General features: G+C 53.4%; 1 protein-coding gene across 3 annotated transcripts; it reads left to right on the forward strand.

The window, feature by feature from the left end:
* Window positions 1-9,703: 9,703 nt before the first annotated feature.
* Window positions 9,704-16,115, forward strand: LOC102942182 (SLAM family member 9). 3 transcript variants are annotated; one of them, XM_037882728.2, is made up of 4 exons: window positions 9,704-10,273; window positions 12,198-12,524; window positions 13,516-13,794; window positions 14,077-16,115. In XM_037882728.2, the coding sequence occupies exons 1-4, from the start codon at window positions 10,216-10,218 to the stop codon at window positions 14,226-14,228; spliced, it is 816 nt and encodes a 271-aa protein (XP_037738656.1). In that variant the 5' UTR covers window positions 9,704-10,215; the 3' UTR covers window positions 14,229-16,115. The 3 variants fall into 3 exon arrangements, with proteins under 3 accessions (XP_037738656.1, XP_037738655.1, XP_037738657.1); XM_037882727.2 differs by having other exon boundaries at window positions 9,973-10,273; window positions 12,192-12,524; XM_037882729.2 differs by lacking the exon at window positions 9,704-10,273 and adding an exon at window positions 11,218-11,617 and having other exon boundaries at window positions 12,192-12,524.
* The last annotated feature ends 3,640 nt before the right edge of the window (window positions 16,116-19,755 follow it).

The raw sequence follows: 19,755 nt of genomic DNA on the forward strand, positions 1-19,755 counted from the left end.
AACGCTAGCAACCAAACCGAGCCGTGCTATTTGCAAGTGCTTTGCTGCTCGATGCTTCCAATCCAGGCAGAGTTTGCAAGAGAAGTGACTAAAAAAATCTTCGGGAGCAGCAATGGGGAAGAACTAGTTCCAGTAGGAGGGGAGATGTGACTTGCGAAGGGTTGGGGAAGAAAGCACTTCTCATTATAACAGGTTTTTCGGTTGCAAACCCCAAAATACTTTACCAAGAAAGCTCCTTTTATGTATTTATTTCAGTTTTTACTTCCTTGTAATAGTAGAGCGTGATACTCTGGGCTCCCATAACTATCTTAAAATACACATATCATTTATAAACAGACCGAAGATCAAATGAAATAACCCAGTGACAGCATTGGTAATAACACGAAATTAATTTACCTGCCCAGAATCTCCTCCACTGCTAGCGATCCCTCATCCTCTTATGGGCAAGATGGGTCTTCCAGCGTGGTTTGAAGGCTGACAAATTCAGGCTATTATAGACCCAGTTTCCAAAGGCTCAGGACCCAAGGTAAGTAGCATTTTCCTATTTTACAGATGGGGAAACTGAGGCACAGAGAAGGGCAGTGACTTGACCAAACACACTCAGCGGGTCCATGGCAGAGCCAGGAACAAAACCCAGGAGTCCCAAGTCCCATTCGGCTGGCCCATGCTGCCACCTACCAAACGCCGACCAAGTGAGAATTCATTCCGTTGCCCCGATGGAGAACGTTTTGGAGCAAGAGTGTATAGGGCAGAGCGGGGCCTTTCACCTCCAGTGGCACCATCGTTTCAGACCCCCACAGAGGCCCCAATCCTGAAAAGACTGATGCACACGCTGAACTTTACGTATGGCAGGGAGGATGGTTTTAGCTGGTGCGGAGTGTCATAGCTCACTGGTTTCACTCTGCACCGGCCTCTGCACGGAGCTCACGTGCATACAATTAAGCCCACGCAGCTGTTTCTGCAGGGCTGGGTCCCGGACCCCTGATGTCAATGGCCGAGTTCCCATTCACTTCAGTAGGGCAGGAGCAGGCCTTTAGTTACTATTCCAGGCATCCTATTCCCCGATCAACCCCCAATGCCTGTTTTAGCAGATTCAAGTGTCCTCAACCCCTCCCCCAATTTTTATTCAGCTAATATTCTCACTTAAAAAAAAAAAGTCAGAGTTTTTTCCCCATGCAGTTTCACACTTCTTGTGGTGATCACACCTGCTCACTGTGTGCTGGACCACAGGGGAAAATAGACTGGAGAAAGGAAGTATAAAGCCACGATGGGTGGGATTTTCCCCACCACAGCATATGCCTGCTCGCCAGTGTCTCTCTGCATCCTACCGGCCAAACCATGGAAGATGTTGTAGGGCCCTGTGTCTGAAGGGGCTACAAATTAGACCCATTCCCTTGCTGACATTCATAACCCCATTTAGCACTTACTTAACACCTCCTCCGGTGTCCGGGACTGCCACTTATAGGCAGGGGTGAAAGTAACTTAACGGACTTACCGGTACTCAGGTCCCGGGCAAGGTTGGGGGGCGGCTCTGGGCTGCCCCTTTTGCCCCCGCCCATGAGCAGCCCTGCTGGAACAGTCGGCTGTGTACCGGCGGGAACTTTCTTACCGGTACGCCGTACCGGCTTACTTTCACCTCTGCTTACAGGACAAGGCAACAGAGGACGTGCGTTAAATCAGGGAAGGGGGCTATTTAAAGGGCTCCATGTAAGTTACACATGCACTTAGCCTCCATTACACATCAGTAGATCAGGGTCAGTAGATGTGTGGGAGGCTAAGGGCTCCATCCTGTAAAGGGGATGAGCCCTCTGGCCCCAGTCCAGCAAGCCCCCTAACCAAATGCCTAATCTTATGCACTGAAGTCAGTGGGTCACTCTAAGTCAGGTTTGTGGGATGTTCATGCTACCTTTTCCATTGATAAACTGAGACTTCCTTCTCCAGGGCTACTGAACGCCTCTCCCTGGTTTTAAATTCCAGGCTATTGACATGTTCCCATTTATCCCACACTTCCCCGACAAGCTCTGCAATCCGTTAACCCTTCACCCACCACCTGGCTCCTGGTATTTGTGGACCACCAGGCCGCAAAGTAATGGAAGTAGCTGCAATTGCAGAGGGCTCAGTCCTGTTACAACTAGCTAAGAGGCCACAGGCCCATGGAGAAGTCATGGGGAAGTTCTCACTGGACTCGGCAGAGGAACTTTGGCTTCTAACCTTCGCAAGGAGGGAAGGTTTGCACTTACAAACCCTCGCTTTACCAGCAGAGTCGCTTTCACCCAGAGGCTCTCTCACAGCTGATCAGTCCTTTTAAGGAGTCATTCAGCACCTTCTACTTCCTCTGCATTGCCAGGGGATCAGGCCATGATGACGTTACGGAGTTCTGTGCCTCTGCGTTTGCTGAGCGTTGAGGATTACAGTCCTTTTTAGGATTGTCTGCACGTGAAAGTTCATCTGGAATAAGATAGGGTGTGAATTTAAAGCACATTAGTTTAATGCACTTCCTAAACGGATGAAGAGAATCAGGAATCAGACACTCTAATTCTGGAATAAGAGCAGCCGTACATGGAGTTAATCAGGAACCGCTATTCCAGAATAACTCACCATGTAGACAAGCTTCTCAGGTGAAGAGCAAATGCTAGGGCGGTCTTTGGCACCAGCCGACATTGGCTCTCTAGATACTGACTGGCTGTAGGGGCACTCCGTGTTGGGGGTGGGGGTGGGGGACAAGGCAGAGAACAGAGCCCCCCCTGCGGGTACGACTCACCCGAGGAAGTGAACGTTGCTCCCTAGCTCTGCGTACAGCCTGTGAAGAAAGGCCTCAGGCAGCAGCTGTCACCGGGCTTGGTGGTTTACGCTGACGCTAGCAAAACTCCATGGTTTCACTGCTGCATTTTTAGCAACCGGTAAATCTGTCGTGTTCTCACCAAGGATTTCTGTTTCGTGGGGAGAGGGCGCAGTTCTGCTATTTAGTGCTGTTGGTCCTGTCTAAGGATCCCAGGGCACTTTGCTGCAGTTAAGGTGTCAGCCTGGTGATGTCCTGGGTGAATTACACTGATGCCCTGAATTCCCCTCCAGTTTAACTGGATGCAGCGGATGTTTCCTCCCCCCTAAACACTGTTTACTCGTGCAGAGTGGCCATTAAACAACTGGCCCGCTCCACCCCAGAGGAGGCTCCATTTCCATGGGGAGCAAAATGCCAACAAACTTAGAAAAGTATGTTGGTATTGTATGTCTGCAGTGGCCCCTCTGCACACCAGTCACGAGAGAGGAAATCAGACTACTAATGAAAACACTACAGTGGGGCAGATGGGGAAAATGGAGCATCCAGCAACCCATGGAAGTGTTTTACCCCGATGCTATAGGGTGTGTGCACCCAGCTGGGGTGATACTAGCCAGCCCGCCTCATGGATCAGGGAGGGGCTGTGAACAGCCATTTAGAAAAGCCATTTCCACTAGCACAAACCAGAGCCCAGAGACACAAGCGAACCACTGACCCAGTGATGGGTGTAACCAGTGGGGAGGAGGGTGCAGGGGCCAATTGGGAACTGGTTCCCTTTACTTTACTCTGCTGTCCCCTTAATGCTACTCCAAATGCTCTCCCTGCCGGTGGACGTTTTTAGATGAGCTTAGATTTCCATGCTGACCGACTCTCACTGACCAGGCTGGTGGGGGGGAATTGGGGAGACACATTTTTACCATGGGGCAGGGACTTGAGGAAACTTAACTGGAAAGGGGAGGAGCAAGAGAGGGCCTGTGTGGGGAGGAGCCAGCCAGAGAGCGAGGGGACACAGGAAAGAGAACAGGGGATGGGAGTATGTAGGGATACCGAGGAGGGGGAGGACCACAGAGGGAGGAGGGGCACAGGAGGGATCTTTGGCAGTGGGGGGAGTTATGCAAAGGAGGTGGTGCATAGTCAGCAAATATGCAAATCAGCTTGTTACATCATTTGCGTGGCAGCTCCTGGTTCCTGACCCTACAGCGTTAGCAGCTCTGGGGTGGAGGTCGGCCTGCTGCGCCCTGCCAGTCTGGGGGCTGCTCTGAGCTGGGCTGATTTGCTAGGTTGGCACCAGCTGCTAACGGCCCCTGCAGCTTCAGACCTGCAGCCGTGGCAGCTTGTGCCGATCGCATCAGTGGAGCGGGGCTGGGACCGGTCAGCGAGCGGGGAGACCTGCAAGGGGAAGCCAGGGGCTGCCTCCTGCTGGTCGTCTTGGGCATTAGCTCTTTCCAGCCTTCGGGGCACCCTCTGCCGGCGGGTGTCTCGCCTGCCGCTGGCCCAGTGTCCCTCCTGGACCCTGGTGCCCTTTACCTCGGGGTTGTGCCCCGCAGTACCCCCACACTCTGGGTCTCCCCTCCCAGGGAACCCTCAACCCTCGAAGCCCACCTTGCCTCAGTGGCTACTGCCCGTCATCATCTAGCCCCCGCTCACCAGGGCAGACTGCAGTGTAATGGCCACTCATCACTGGCAAGGGGGTTAGGCCCTGCTGCCTTTGCCTATTCCCAGGCTGTATCTCTGCAGCCCTATTCCCCAGCCCTGCTCCAGTTCAGGGGCCCTCCTCCCAGGCAGCTAGCCCTTCTCCCTCCAGGGCTAGAGTGAGGCTTCTCTCCTGCTCCGGGCCCCCAGCCCTCTTCTCAGGGCCAGCTGGGCCCTAATTGAGCTGGCCACAGCTGTGGCTGCTTCCCCAATCAGCCTAGCTTGGCTGCTTTTAACCCCCTGCTCCCCGGGAGTGGGGCAGCCGCCCCACTACATGACCCAACATGGCGGATGTGGTCATGTGACTAGAAGGGCAGTTGGAGTGTTTCCATGGTCAGTGGTGGCAAACAAGGACCAGTTCGGACCGGATTGACCCGGGGAGTCTACGGGGCTTCCCTACGGGGCTTGGAGCCAGAGAACCTATCTAAGGCCGGCAGTTACCTCACTTAGGGGCTGCTCATCCTGAGGTCCTGAGCACCCCTCAGGAGGGTGACAGTGTCTGTTATACGTCCCTTCTACTCCGCGTGGGACTAGTTGGGGCCTTGGCTTCAGGCCACACATTCACTGAATTACTGTCCCTGTAAAGCAAATGAGTTTCAGTTCATGTTTGTGCATCTTCCCACTCCCATTTATGTACCTCAGTTTCCCCTACATCAACACACCTTGTTTGGTTTATAGACGTCTGCTTCCATTTGCATTATTCCCCCATAGGGAGGGAAGGGAGGTTACATAATGGAGGGTGGCTGCCAACCCGACGACCCACGCTGGTGTGGCAGTAGACGACTGTGAGCTCAGATATTGTTAGGGGACTCCCTGCTGCCTTTCCATTTTGTATTTCTTGTATCTAACACAGCTCCTCGCTTGACAGGTTCTGCGATGAAATAGACAGAACCATCAAAGGCAGAAGGAGCCGTGTCCATTTCAGACCCACCCGCCGCCCCTCAGCCCTGAGCAAGGCCAGGAAGAGGAGCCTTCCCCAGCCCAGGGCCCTGGGCTGCTCTGAGCTCACTGCGCGGGTTACCACAAAAGGAAAGAGCATCTCGAGGGGAAGTTGCAGAGCTGTGGAGCGGGTCATTTCTCTGCAGGCCCTCGGCACCATCACGGGTCGGCCACTCAACCAGACCCTGACGGCCAACCGGCTCTGGCTCTGGGTCTGTTCGGTCAAGACAACCGTTATATGGACTGGTGGCCACCCGCTCTGCCTGCCCCTCACTGTCAGCATGGAGGGGGCTCTACGGCCTTCCCTTCTCTTGCTCCTGCTGGTTTTACAGCCCGGCGGTGAGTGATCTGTCTGAATTCGAGGGCAGGAAACCACTGGTGACAGCATCCCCTGCGCTTGGGTCCCCATCATCCTCTCCAGCAGCTGCGGGATAGACCAGTGGGAATCTGCCCAGACCCTGAAGAGTCCAGGGTGGCTGGGAGAGGGGTAGGCAGACCCTGAAGAGTTCTGGGTTTGGGGTGCGCATCCCCCGGTAGCAGGGGGCCGAGATGACGTTGGGAGGGGAAGAGATGGAGGGGGGATTGGGATAACAAAAGGAGAAGCACAGAGCGATGTGGGGCTCTGGGGCAGGGAGACAGGAGGACTTGGGGGAGGGAAAAGGAGGAGTCAGGGGCACAGCGTTGAGGGGAGGACAGAGGGGGACTCCTGCGAGGTGGCCGCGGTGCAGCAGGGGATGCCCTGAGCCCTTGTCCCTAGGGGTAGCAGGGCAGCGGGCTGGGGCAGGGTTATCACTGCTTTCCTGGTGGCTGCAGGTGGCTGCTCAGGAGGGTCCGCACGGATTCGTGCTTTCCGATGCCTGCTCCCCACCCCCTGCCCAGGGACTGCCGGGGGCCAGCGACGCTGTGAGCGTGACCTGCACACAGAGCCGCAGCAGGGCCACCAAACTCCACAGGCCCCTGGAGAGGGACAGAGAGAGAGAGAGCCCAGCTCAGGAGGGGAGAGTGGAGGGGCTGGAAGCTCAATGGCTGATGCGACTCACCAGTGAGAGTAATGGGGCTGAGATGGCACGGCCCGATTCTCTGAGTCGATACAAGCGACAGCTGAGATGTTCCAAGCCCGCTGGGGAACGGAGCCCCAGAAAGGGCTGATCCTCCATTGCCCTGGGTGTGAAATGTCCCCGGTTCGCAATGGCGGCATTTCACACTCGCTTTGCACTGCGGGGAAACGGCCCTGCAAGGTGCAGAGCGATGGAGAATCAGGCCCAGGATCTCAGCCTCTGTTTATTTCCGCTTCTGCCCGTGCACGCCTTGGCCCCAGACGTTATCACAGGTGGGGATGCTGAAAAAACACAGAAATGCTGTTCCGGCTACTGCCAGCAATTACCAGGCCTAGGAAGGGCCCAAGCTCCCCTCTCCTGCCTACCTAAGGGCTACGGAGAGGTTGGGGCAGGATCCTGAGATGCTAGTTGAATTTCTCAGCCCTTTGAGGTTCCCATCACATCAGGGACCCGGCTGCTAAAGCGCCTAGCAGATCACTTGCTACGGGGAGACATTGACAAGAACATTTCTGTGGCTGCAGCCATTCCCCCGCTAGAGTGTTGGCAGCAAGACCCACCGTTCCCCAGGACCTTGAGGCAGAGAGAGAGAGAGAAAGAGAGAGGTGTGCTTGGAGACAGTCAGACACAATCAGCCATTCAAGGGGTTGTGATAAGATCGTCAGTCGCCCTGGAGTCTATGCAGAAAAACACCTTGAGAAGCTTGTGAGCGTCTCTCGCTCAGTGTGGGTCTTTGTCCCCATCTAGTGGTGACACCACAAAGAAGCATAAGAGCCTCCTACTGCTCCCTGGTCTCTCTCCCCCACGTCTGATCTGCAGCCAGAGCCCTGAGTGGGGCCCCAGGGAACTGCTGCATTATAATAATGATAATAAATAATAATAATTAACAATAATTCCAGAAGTTTATTAAGTTACAACTAGAGCTGATAAAAAAAAGTTTGCAGAAATTTCAGCAAATTTGAAAACTTGACCATTCAATTTTTCTCCCATCACATTTTTGTGGATGGGCCACGGAATTCATTAAATGAATGAAATTATATTAATTTAAATCATTTCTGTATCTCGAGAGATGATTTATTTTTATTTTGTAATTTTGGAAAGTATTTTGTTTCCAGAGAGAAATCCCATTTTGACATTTTGGGGGAGGGGATGGACCAAACAAGAAAGCTTTTGAGTTAGTACAAACTCTGAACTGTAACCTGCCTGCAGTGTTCGGTAGGGTGAGAAAAAGTGTTTGATTCCAATCTTGATTAGCCTGATAAAGTTCAGGATTTAGGATGCCTGTTTACTTTGTATTTTCTTATGTAACCAACTCTGACCTTTACGCTTACCATATATAATCACTTCAAATCTCTCTCTCTTTAGTTAATAAACTTATTTCCATGTTTAATCTAAACCAGTGTGTTTGTCTAAAGTGTTTGGGGGATCTGCTCAGATTACAGAGGCTGGGGCATGTCCATTACCCTTTGACGGAGTGGCGAACTCATTAATGAGCTTGTATTGATCAAGAAGGTCTTGAGCAGTGTAAGACGCACATTTCTGGGGTGCAATGCTGGGGGACTTTGCTGGGGTCTCCCTGTATGCAGTTCAGGAGTGGCTTGGGAGAGCCTCCAGGTAACTTTGCTGGGTGTGCCTCTGCACGCTGATGGCTGAGTGAACAGAGCCTGGAGGGGTTTGCTGTTCACTGGCAGAGCAGTGTAAGAGACAGCCTGGGCAGGAGAGTTAAAGGGGGCACAGGCGTTCCACAGTCTGGATTACACCCCGGGGCACGTCACAATGGGCAGAGCACGCGGTTCTGCTATTTAGTGCTGTCGGGTCCTGTCTAAGGATCCCAGGGCACTTTGCTACAGTCGAGCTGTTAGGCCTGGTGCTAAATCCAAGTGTTGGTGAATTACACTGGTGCCCTGCATTCCCCTCCAGTTTAATTAGATGCAATGGAGGCTGCCTCGCCCATAAACACTGTTTACTGGTGCAGAGTAGCCGCTAAACAGCTGGCCCATTCCACCCCAGAGGAGGCCGCATTTCCATGTTGGCATTTCACTCACCAAACTTAGAAAAGCACCTTGGGATTGTATGGCTTTTCAGAATGCCTGCAGTGGCCCCTTTGCATCCCAGTCGTGAGAGAGGAAATCAGGCCACAAATGAAAATGCTACAGGTGGCTGACTGGGAAATCGGAGCATCCAGCACCGCATGGGAGTGTTTTACCCCTAAGCCAGGCTGTCGCACCCAGCTGGGGTGATACTAGCCAGGCTGCTTCATGGATCAGGGAGGGGCTGTGAAGAGCCATTTAGAAAAGCCATTTCTACCAGCACAAACCAGAGCTCAGAGACACCAGTGAACCATTGACCCAGGGGTGGGTGCAACCAGTGTGTATGGAGTGGGGAGCGTCACAAATGGGAACAGGTTCCCTTTACTCTACTCTCCTAACGCTGTCCCCTTAATGCAACTCTCAACACTCACTCGTGGCCCCTGCAAAAAATGTTTTTCATTTTTTGCCAGGAACAATAATACCTGCCCTTCTAAGTAGATCTCCAAATGCTTTACAAAGAGGGTCAGTATCATTTTCCCCATTTTATAGATGGGGAAACTGAGGCAGGGGGAGGGGAAGTGACTTATTCATGATCACCTAGATGCCAAGCCAGGAATCAAACCCAAGTCTCCTGGTCCAGTGCTCTAACCACTAGGCAATGCTGCCTCCCTTCTACAATAGGAGACTCCTGTCCTGTCCCCTGCACTCAGTCAGGATTTTCCCAGCAAAGTTCATGACACGTGTTTGCCCCAGCACTAAACCGGGCTCCCTGTCCGCAAAGCTGCCATTGCACCAGTGCTGTGCCTTTCCTGGGTCGTGAATGACCTGATCTGTTACAGCTGGAGCTGGTTGAATTTTTCCCATCAGAATGGGCTCAGATTAGGTTTGGGTTCTTTTAACATAGAAAATGGGGGGTTAGGCCAAATGCAAACGTTCACAGGAAGCGGTTGCTTCACGCTACAGTTGTTTGATTTTTCCATCCGAAAGCTGAAATCCTCAAAAACAAGGTTGCGGCTGAAACAGTTTTGGCAGCTGAAGACAAACAAACAAAACAACTTCCTATTTTCCACTGTGGGAAGTTTCAGAACCAAACTTCGAAACTTTCTGCTGAAAATCCCCACAAGCCATTTTCTTCTAATCGGTGTTTTCCTTGCACCACCTACTTTCCAACCGGCTCTATTTAAAATTCCCCCCATGTCCTGCACTTTGGGAACAGCCAGAATGATCTCCTGCCACCACCACACACCCGTCTTGACCAGCTACAGAAGCGATCAGAATTTTTAAAAATGCCACAGAAATGTTGAATTGCAACAAGCCAGGGCAAAAAATTCCATAGAGATCAGTCTGATTTGTTTCCTGGTTTTTCAACCAGGCCTTATGAAGGCCATTAAAAAACAAGCTTTCAAAACTATGAATATCCTGTTATCTACACCACTTCCTCTGTTGAGCAACAAAACCTTCCCTCTCCGTAAACCCTGCTCGGTTTCAGTCACACACACGCAGAATCTCACCTGCTCTGCAGAGTTCTTAGGAGCAGAAAAGAGCGAGGGGAATTTGCACACCACCTGGGGGTTATATTATTTACAGACCTTTCAGCAGGGGAGTCACAAGATCCTCCTGTCCAACAACTCTGAGCTCTTTGCCTAGTTGGTCTGGGTATCCGCTATATAGACTGATTACTCCTGGCTCAGCAACCTGTCCTGTCCTGTCCTGCACTGCCACGATGCTTGGACCTCTGCCACCTTCCCTTCTCTTCCTCCTGCTGGCTTTCCAAGCTGTAGGTAAGTAACAACTAAAGGGCAGGGTGAAAGAGCAATAAGCCAGCAGGCCAGCCACAGCGTCGTAGCTAGAAGTCTTAGAGATCCGATTAAGCTGGTTGTTTGTAGCCCAGTTGGGGTGAATAGCCCAGTTTTATTTGAAAAACTATTATCAAAAAAACCTGGCATCTGGACTCACCGAGGGTCTGTCTACACAGCAATCGGGAGGTGTGATTGCAGCCCCTGTAGGCATAGCCCAGCGAGCTAGAGGAAAACTAGCCAGCTGTAAATAGAGTGAAGCTGCAGCAGCATGGCGGGGACTTGGACTAACCACTTGAGTAGGTAGCCGGGGATCTGGGCTGGCTATACTCAGACAGCTAGTCTGTGCCACCCCAGCTTCACTGTTGTTCTTAGCCAGCTGGCTCAATGGAAGGTTGCTCAGTGATGCCTACACCGGCCCCCTGATTGCAAGGTAGACACGTCCTCGGACGGCTGCTCCCATCACAAAGCGCAGTTGGCACTGGGTCTCGGTCTGAGCGAGACTCGCAGCTACGGGAGATGTGGATGAGGCTCCAGGCACATCACCAGCTCTGGGGAGGGGATTCAGGAGGCCAGCAGCATGGGGCACGGAGAGCAGGGATGACGTGCTTAGACAGAGCTGCGTGGCGGGGCTCCGGACTGGAATAGCATTGGGTACTGCGGGTCCAGACTGAGATGGACTGGCTGAGTTGTGTGGAGCGGGGAAAAACAGGGGTATTTCGCAAGTCACAAAGCAGGTGCATTAACAGAGCCACAGAGCACTCAGATGCAGATCCATGTGAGCATTTGCACTTCCCACTTTTGGTCAGGGCTGGAAGCAAAGGCTGAGTAGCAGGGCGGCTGCGTGGGCTGGGTGTCAAGTCCCTGCTCCGTTGCGGACTCCATGTGTGACCTTGGGTAAGTCACAGTCTCTCTGCGCCTCAGGTCCCCGCTCTGAAGGTGGGGGTGACAACCCCGTGTTAGGAGGAGAACCCCATGAGAGACAGGGAGGGGTTCGGATATTATCGTGATGGGGACCAGCGCTGTGCCTCAGGTGCACATGGATCTGCAGTAATATCTGGTTGAGCAAGGCGGGGACAGGGCTGCTGGCGGGCGAGGAGACGACTGGAAGTGGGGATGGAAAGAAGGGCAGAAAAGAAGAAAAAGCAGAAGAGGAAGAGAGAGAAAACAGGGGGCAGGAAGGCGCTTCGGGCAGCGAGGGCTCCACTGACGAGCTGACGAGGACAGGCAGAGATGGAGTCTCTGACACGGCCAGCCAGAGGGAGATCAGCAGGACAGGCAGGGGAGCCAGAGAACAGCCCCAAAACTGCAGCATGCGGCCAAAAGCAGGTCTGGTTCCCAGTCCACTGCCTCCTTGGGTCCCCAAAAGTTCTCCATAGACATAAGCCACTAGGATGGGGCAGCGGGACTGGCTCGATCTGTCTGCGATGGGCTGGGATCGGGCAGCAGGACTGGCCTATTCCCAGGGTTGGGGCTTGTTTAATCTGCATCTAAAAACCTCCTCCCCCCACCTCAGCTCCCTCCCCATTTTCACCCAGCTCTTTTCTTGCTAGACTCTGGGCGCAGGGCTTGTGCAGCCGGCTTTCCCCCCCTGCACTCAGTAAAGTTGCACGGCTGTCCCAGGGAAGAATTGACACCTCAAAAATAAACTGACGGGCAGTATAATATCCCAGAGGCCCACAAAGGGGCAGCTCTATAGGGCAGGGACTGTCGCCATCCTGTGTTTCTACAGCGCCTCGCACCATGGGCCTGGTCCGTGACAGGGGCTCCCGGGCCCTACGGTAATACAGGCGATAAATACCCTGTGGCAGGTTTTCCGTGGAGATATTTGACCAGGTGCCAGGGGTGGGGGGGAGGGGGGTTTTACAGGGTTTTACAGTTTCGTTTTCTTCTGTCTTCCCAGCTGCAGGAGCCTCCGGAGAAGAGTTGGGGCCCGTGAGGCTGAACGGGATTTGGGGAGAGTCGGTCACTTTCTCTCTGGTGGTTCCAAGAGGAAGCCGGGTTGACAGTATAGTCTGGATCGCAAAGTCAACTATAGCAATTGTGGAACCAGGAAAAGAAGCCCCACCCCTAGTGATAGATCAACGTTACAGAGAGCGACTGAGAGTCCCGGACGGGGGCTACTCATTGCAAATCATGGACCTAAGCCAGGAGGACACGGGCACATACACGGCACAAATAACCACAGAAGGAACCACTGAGCCCATCTTCCAGAGATTCGCCCTGCACGTGTACAGTAAGTCCCGGGCGGAGGGGTCAGTCCCTTTCTCTCTACAGCAGATGGATGGGTCTGGATGTTGGTTGTTCAGTTTGTTGCCACGAGGGGCGTTGCTGGGGGATGCGGCCGGGGGCAGAGGGAGGACGGTCCGTGGTGGCAGACTCCATGGCAGCGACTGGATGAAGTGAGCTTTGCCCTCTGGCACGGCAGGCTCTCGATACTCGTCTCGCTGCCGTGGTCGCCCCGCCCTGCCCCCTGTGCGCTTTCACGCCGCTGCTGGGGAGACTCTGCACAGTAGCCTTCTCTTGATGAGCGAGACCCATGAGCCTCTTCAGTCCCTTGCTGTAAGGCAGGTTGTCCAGGCCTCCGATCTTTCTTGTCGCTCTTTTCTGAACCCTTTCCAGGTGGAGCTCAGGCCAGAAAGGGAGGAAGGGTGGCCCAGGGGCTTGGTTTCTCGCTGGGGACCCAGGGGGATGGGTTCACGTCCTTGATTTGCCACAGGCTTCTTGCGTGACCTTGGGCAAGTCACTTAGCCACTGTGTGCCTCGGTTTCCCATCTGTACAATGGGGATTAAAGCCCTGCCTCACAGGGGTGCTGCAAGGAGAAAGACTGAGAGACAGCACCGTGATGGGGCCATTTAAGCACCTTAGATAGAACCACGCAGGGCCTGATCCAAAGCCGCTTGAGGTGAGAAGGAAGCAGCGCTCTTGGCCTTTCTGCAGCTATACCGCACAGCAAACTCAGACCTGATCTGCAGCCCCCCTCTCTGGATCCCGTCCAGCCACTCCGCTCTGGGTAGGTTCTTCCACTGCCCTCATCACCGTGGCATCTGGGCACCTTCCAGTTGTGCACTGAGCGACGTGACAACACCTCTCAGGGGTTGTTTGTTCTCTCTCATCTCCCCCCCCTTTCGGAATTCTGTGATTTCCAAATTCACCTGCACAGCAGCTGATGTCATCGCTGTCATCAGCTGTCATCGCTGATGAGGTTTGTTTTCCTCCCAAACAGAACGACTGACAGAGTCCGACATCAACATCGTCCCCGGGCAGGACTCCGTGCGCACTGTGAATGGGACGTGTAACGTCACCCTGAACTGCTCCCTCCTGGGGGGAGGAGAGGAAGTGACCTACACCTGGACCCAGACAGCAGAGAGCTCTGTTGTCTCCAGTGGGGCATCCATTCTCATCTCGCACAGACTCAGAAGTGGGGTCTCACCTGTTACCTGCATGGCCAGGAACCCTGTCAGTAGCAGCTCAAAATCAATCTCCCCACAGGAGGTTTGTGAAGGTAAGATTCTACAGCAAGGATTTCTATTACAAAAAATTCTTTTCACCTTTTAGGCTAATCATACATTATTTGCTTAGGGGTACAATTCACCCCCAGTGGCAGGAAGCTGGGGTCAGGAAGGAATTTGCCCCCGGGTCAGGTTGGCAGAGACCTCTGCAGCATGGGGCGTGAGTTCTCAGGCTCCCCGACCCCTTCCCCTGTTGCACTCTATGGGTGCAGCAACCGCAGGGCGTCACCAATCGCTCCCCGCGTGAACTAACCCTGTCCCATTTCTTCCTTCAGGTTTCTCCAGCACTGGCTTCCCAGCAGGGTCAAGCAGCCCAGTGACCTATTGCCAGGTGAAGGGGATTCTCCTGCTGGTGGTGCTAGGAGCCCTGCTCACAGCCATCGGCATGGTGCACGTCCTCACCCGGGACAAAGAGAGGCTGGATTGAGCGAGCCGAAGGGCCAGTGCAAGGAGCTTTCCTTGCGGCTTGTGGCGACGTCTGCGTCTGCAACGGGGTCTTTTCACTCTCCTGCTGCAAACCGGAGCCGCAGCAGCCCAGCTGTCGATGGGCCTGGGTTTGGACCCATCCCTGGTCCTTTGCCCTGCCGTGCTGGGGCTCAGATGGGGAGGTCGGGACTAGAGAAACTCAGCCTCCAGAGCCCCCCTAAACCTGACTGAGAATGGGTTGCCACCACCTCCTGGCTGGTGCGCATGGTGCTGCAGGTGCTCTGCCTCAGTTTCTCCATTCTAGCTTTCCCCACCTGCTGTGACGGTTCGCCTGGCTCACCAGTCTGGCTGGGTCAGTGCAGAAGCTCAGTCCCCTTCCAGGGTATCGGAGTCCAACCAGACACAAGATATAGGAGCCTTTGTCCCAGCTCGGCTTAGTTCTCTGCCCCTTTCCCGTTACCCATCTGCCCACCCCCTGGACTCAGCTCGCAGTCACTCTCCTGCCCCTGCAGGGCCTTACGTTAGGAATCATCCCAGGTACTTCCAAGCAGTCTCCTGTCAGGGCCTTCCCTCCCCCCAGGGAGGCCCAGTCAGGTCTCCCAGTTTCAATCCCTAGCCCAGCTCCCCTCTCCCCGTGAGGGCTGTTGGGTCCCTGCTCCTTCCCAGCCAGCCCCCTGCAGGGCAGGGTCTCCCCTTTCTTAGCGTCTCCCTTCCAGCCTGGCCCTGCTACAGGTGCGGTGGGCAGAGCTGGCTGGGCTCACAGCAGCCAAGTGACCCCTCGAGCTTCCTGCGGTGTTTGGATTATGGGTTTTAAGCATTTTTCAGTGTTTATCAATTTATATATTCACAGTTGCAGGACATCGGGGGGGAGGAGGATCAGAAAGTGATTCTTTAATGGCAGACCTTGAGATGCAAAACGTTAAAGCTTTATCGTGAGAGAGAAGGAGGGGGCGTTGTTATTGGGCCGGAGGCAAGCTTTCGAAAAGCTCTGGGGTAGCTCCAGGGCTGGTCTCTCTGCTCCAATAAAAGATGTGCCCTCACCCACCTTGTCTCTCTAATGTCCCAGGACCGACGGGGCTACAAGACGACTGCACACCCAGCTTTGTCATTGTCCATTTTGACATGCAATGTTGACAGCGTAAATAGCCGTCAATCAACTTCTAATATGCTCTGAAGCAGCAGGTTTCTTACCCAGCCTAGCTGTACATTTCAATCGTTATTTTTGTGATGGTTGGCAGCATGACCCCCATTCCCCAGGACCCGGAGAAAGAGATGGGTGTGTGTGGACATCTGATAGACAGCATCAGCCATTCAATGGGCTGTAATGAGATCAACAGCCTCCCGTGAGGCTCTGCAGAAAACCCCTGTAACAGCTGTAACCTACTCCAGACAGGGAGGGCCTTTGTCCCCATCTAGCCTCTGCTCCACATCAAAGGGTCAGAGCCTCCTGCTGCTGCCAGATCTCTATCCCCCAATAGCTGATGCATTCAAAAGCCAGACCCGGATCCAAATCTGACAAGTGGCCCCTCCCTCGGCAATAGCCCAAGCACAGCCCCAGGGCTGAAGGCCCGGCCACGAGGCGCTGGACACCATGATGTGGGAGGATTTGGGCCCAGCTCCATAGGAAAAGGAACGGTCCCCTCCCCCAGCCCGGGAACAGCAGCGCCCCCTGGTGTTTGAGAGAACATGTCACAAGAGCTGGGGAGGGGACCTGGCCTGGTGTCCCCGTGATGGGGCGTGCGGTCGATCTGGTCCTAAAGGCTCCTGTTCTTCTCTCTCGTGGGGCAGGGTACGGCAGAGCAGAGGCAGGTGCGATGGAGCTGAGCGGGATTCTGGGAGGGTGGGTCACTTTCCCTCTGGGGATCCCAGCGGCAGAGCACTTCGAGAACGCTGGCTGGACGGTAAACACAAACAGTTCACTAACCGTAGCAGCAGGGCAACCACCCAATGTCGTTCTGACAGACAAAAAAAATTACCGCGGATGCATGAGAATCCTTGACGAGAGCTACTCCCTACAGATCACCCACCTGCGGATGGAGGACACGGGACAATACACAGCTGACATAAACACGGGTAAAGTGTACAGTAAGTGTGGGGCCAACGAAACGCCGGTGGAAGCTGGAACCCGCCCTGCTCAGGAAGCTCCTCTGGGAGATCAAGGGCTGCAGGGTCCCAGGGTCTGTGCAGACTTCTTAGTGCGGCTGCTTCTCCTCCTCCTCGTTCCTGTCCCTGCCACTCCCCCACATCCCAGCCCTGCCTTTCTGCTCCTTCTCTACAGCCCTTTCCCACTTGTCCTCTGCAGATACCTTCCCCCATCCCGGCTGCTACCCCATTGCTCCAGCCCCTTCCCTGAACACACACAGACCTGGTCCATCAGAAACCCAGTCTCCTCTTGGCATGTAGATTTCCTTCACCCACCCCAGCATTTCATTATTCATCCATCTTCTCCAGGCCCCACCCTGATCTCCTCACCCCACAGCTCCAGAGTGATCTTCACCCCAACAGAGCTGGTCAGACAGAATTCCCATCCCGCAGGACATGCCGATATTTCTACAGCGGTTTTCCTTCTGCATCAAGAGGAAAAGTGGAAGGAGCAAAAATGTTCATGGAACAAAATAGTTTGAAAATGTTCAATTCAGAAAGGAAAATTTTCAACGTTTTCAATCAAAGCAAAAGTTTTGTTTCAAAGCTTTGATTGGTTACTTAGACGTTTCAACCTACCGTGCCAATAAAATGGTGCATTGAGCGGAAATGTCCGTTCAAAATGAAACGGTTTGTTTCCAAATGTGCCTCTGGAAAATTAAAAAATTCCACTGAAATGGACGATTCCCCCTGGAAAATATCAATTGCAACAAACCCACATTTTCCAACAGAAAAAAAATTCACTGGAAACTTTTGATCAGCTCAGACCCCCAACAAGCCTACAGGCTGGGCCTCCCTGCAACCCCCAATCCCCTAAATGATCCCTTCCTTCCCTCTGCCCCCCACTTCCTAGTTGTGACAGCATCACACTTCCCCACCGCCCCTGCTCCAACCATGCTGCGAAGATGCAGAGAGCTCCCCGTGCTCTTCTTCCCCCAGCAGTTCCAGGCAGCAGCTAATAAGAGGCTGCTGTGATTTCATCCTGTTCCACGTTTCTCTGCACCTCCGCAGAGCAAGGACCGGAGCCAACTATCGACTGTGACTCAGTGACCTGCGTGAATGAAACCTGTAACTACAACCTGAGCTGCACCGCCAGGGATGGGGGGGGAGAATGTGACCTACAGCTGGACTCGCCCAGCAGGGGGTGCTGTGGTGTCCATTGGACCCATTCTGACCATCTCCCAGAGACCCCGTGATGCTCACCTGGCCGTCACCTGCACAGCACAGAACCCCGTCAGTCACAGCTCCACAAAGGTCTCACCAAACGACTTTTGTGCAGGTAACTCCCTTGACAGCAAGGTGCTGCCCAGTGCTGACGCAGAGACAGCTAGCCTTGTGTCATGGCCTGTGTGCCTATCCCAGGCCTTTGACCCCAAACCGAATCTGCCACCTCCCACTCCACCCCAGAAGCCACCTCGCTGCAGATTTTAGCCTGTAACCCTGCCAATCAGGGAGCGGGCTGCACTTGATTTGTCTGTATCACCAGAGCAGCCTCCGGCAGGGCCCAAGGAGAGCCATGCGCAGGCTGAGATATTAGGGGGGATGTTGGGGGGAACCCCGAGAGGTTTAGTTCTTAAACACTCCTGATCTCAAACACTGAGTCACTTAAGGGACCGCATCAGCTCACCTATCCCCTCCCCCGGCTCTGACAATTCCTAGCATGGCAGGCTCTAGGATGCAATAGACAGAACTATCCAATGTCGCAGGAGCCGTGTCCCTTTCAGCCCTGAGCAAGGCCCATGAGAGGAGCCTTCCCCAACCCGGCGCCCTGGGCTTGCATTGACCAAAGGCGACACGACCCCTTGCCAGGAGCCCGGCTGGGTGTAGCCTGGCGCTCAGAGTGACGCACCCTGCGGGGTTTAGGGAACTCGGCAGCTTTGAGCTCATTGCACGACTTATTGCAAAAGGAAAGAGCATCTCGCAGGGGAAGTTGCAAAGCTGTGGGGTGGGTCATTTCTCTGCAGCTCCTCGGCACCATCAGGGATCGACCACGCAGGAAACCCTGCCGGCCAGCCCGCTCTGGCTCTGTTCAATCAGGACACCCGTTACATGGACTGACGGCCGCCCGTTCTGCCTGCCCCTCACTGTCAGGATGCAGGGGGCTCTACGGCCTTCCCTTCTCTTGCTCCTCTTGGTTTTACAGCACGGCGGTGAGTGATCTGTCTAAATTCCAGGGCAGGAAATGGTGGCAGAGACAGGGCCATCATTTCAGATTTCGGTGGGGGAGAAGGGGGCACTTTAACTGTGATTCCAGAGGCTACTTGGGCACCTGAAAACTCTTGTTTTTTTGCAGATAATCACTGAGGTACAGTGCTCCTGTCAGATAATAGTTTCTAATTCCTCTATAAAGAAAGAAAATTTAATAAATATTAGGCCCACTCAGCTCTAATACTAACATGTTCTGGCCTCTTGTGTCAAGTCACTTAAGGGACACTGGTTCGGCTTAAAATGTTAATGTATATTCTTCCTTTGTTACTAACTCTTGCATACAACTCTAGAAACAATGGTAGAAAAACCTAGAGGACTTTCTATCTCTTTTTTGCAGTTCATCAAGCTTGGAATAGACCCTTTAGCTTTTGGAAACATCGTATTAGGGGAAGGCCCTGTGAATTTAGACTGCACCTGCCCCCCGCTCTAGGGGTGTTGTCCCACTAGAAGTAATAGACTAGAAAATGACTTTAAACAGGAGTGAAACTGACACTTTCAAGTCACTTTCAGAGTATTGCCAACCCCAACTGTTCAAAAATCATGAGATTGGCTTTAAAATAATCCGAGTATATAAAAAATAATAGACTTGGTGGGTTTTTTCTTTACATTCTGCTTTTTGAGCCTTTAAGGTGCACGGGGGTCACATTTTGAAGCTTTCTCTACAGTCACAAGAGCTAGAAACTCCATTGTTCTTTAAGAATGAAGGCTGAAATCATCACATATCACTTGACTCCAGGTGCCGGGGTTTTAAGGGAAAAGATATTTAGCATGAGACTCATGACAAACTCACGAGAGTTGGCAACACAGCGTTCACTTCTCTTGAAAGGCTAGTTACTTTCCAGCAGGGTCTTTAACACAACACCCCACCCCCCATAGACTTCCCATCTGACCTCAGGTCAGTGATTTAGGGACAGTGTCTCAAAGGTTTTTAGGCACCCAAGGATGCAGCCAGGCATCTAGTGGGGTTTACAAAGCACCGGACTTTCTAGGCGCTTTTGAAAATCCCACTCCGTGCCTAAATACCTGTGAAAGTCTGGCTGTTAATCTGTGTGTGCCTCAGTGCCCCATCTGTACAATGGGGATAACAGCCCCACTCTACCTCATCCAGGGGCTGTGATGGGAGGCGCTCAGATACTGCGGTGATGGGGCCACATAAGTACCACAGGTAGAGTGGGAAC

This window comes from Chelonia mydas, chromosome 24 (assembly GCF_015237465.2).
Source record: "Chelonia mydas isolate rCheMyd1 chromosome 24, rCheMyd1.pri.v2, whole genome shotgun sequence".
In the NCBI taxonomy this organism is placed as follows: domain Eukaryota; kingdom Metazoa; phylum Chordata; order Testudines; family Cheloniidae; genus Chelonia; species Chelonia mydas.

What these genes read in the sequence shown, in the direction of transcription:
- LOC102942182 (XM_037882727.2), top strand. Translation starts at nt 10,216, where the DNA reads ATGCTTGGACCTCTGCCACCTTCCCTTCTCTTCCTCCTGCTGGCTTTC. An exon ending in ATTCGCCCTGCACGTGTACA is followed by an intron (nt 12,525 to 13,515) that starts GTAAGTCCCGGG and finishes CCTCCCAAACAG; the next exon opens with AACGACTGACAGAGTCCGAC. An exon ending in CCCACAGGAGGTTTGTGAAG is followed by an intron (nt 13,795 to 14,076) that starts GTAAGATTCTAC and finishes TTCTTCCTTCAG; the next exon opens with GTTTCTCCAGCACTGGCTTC.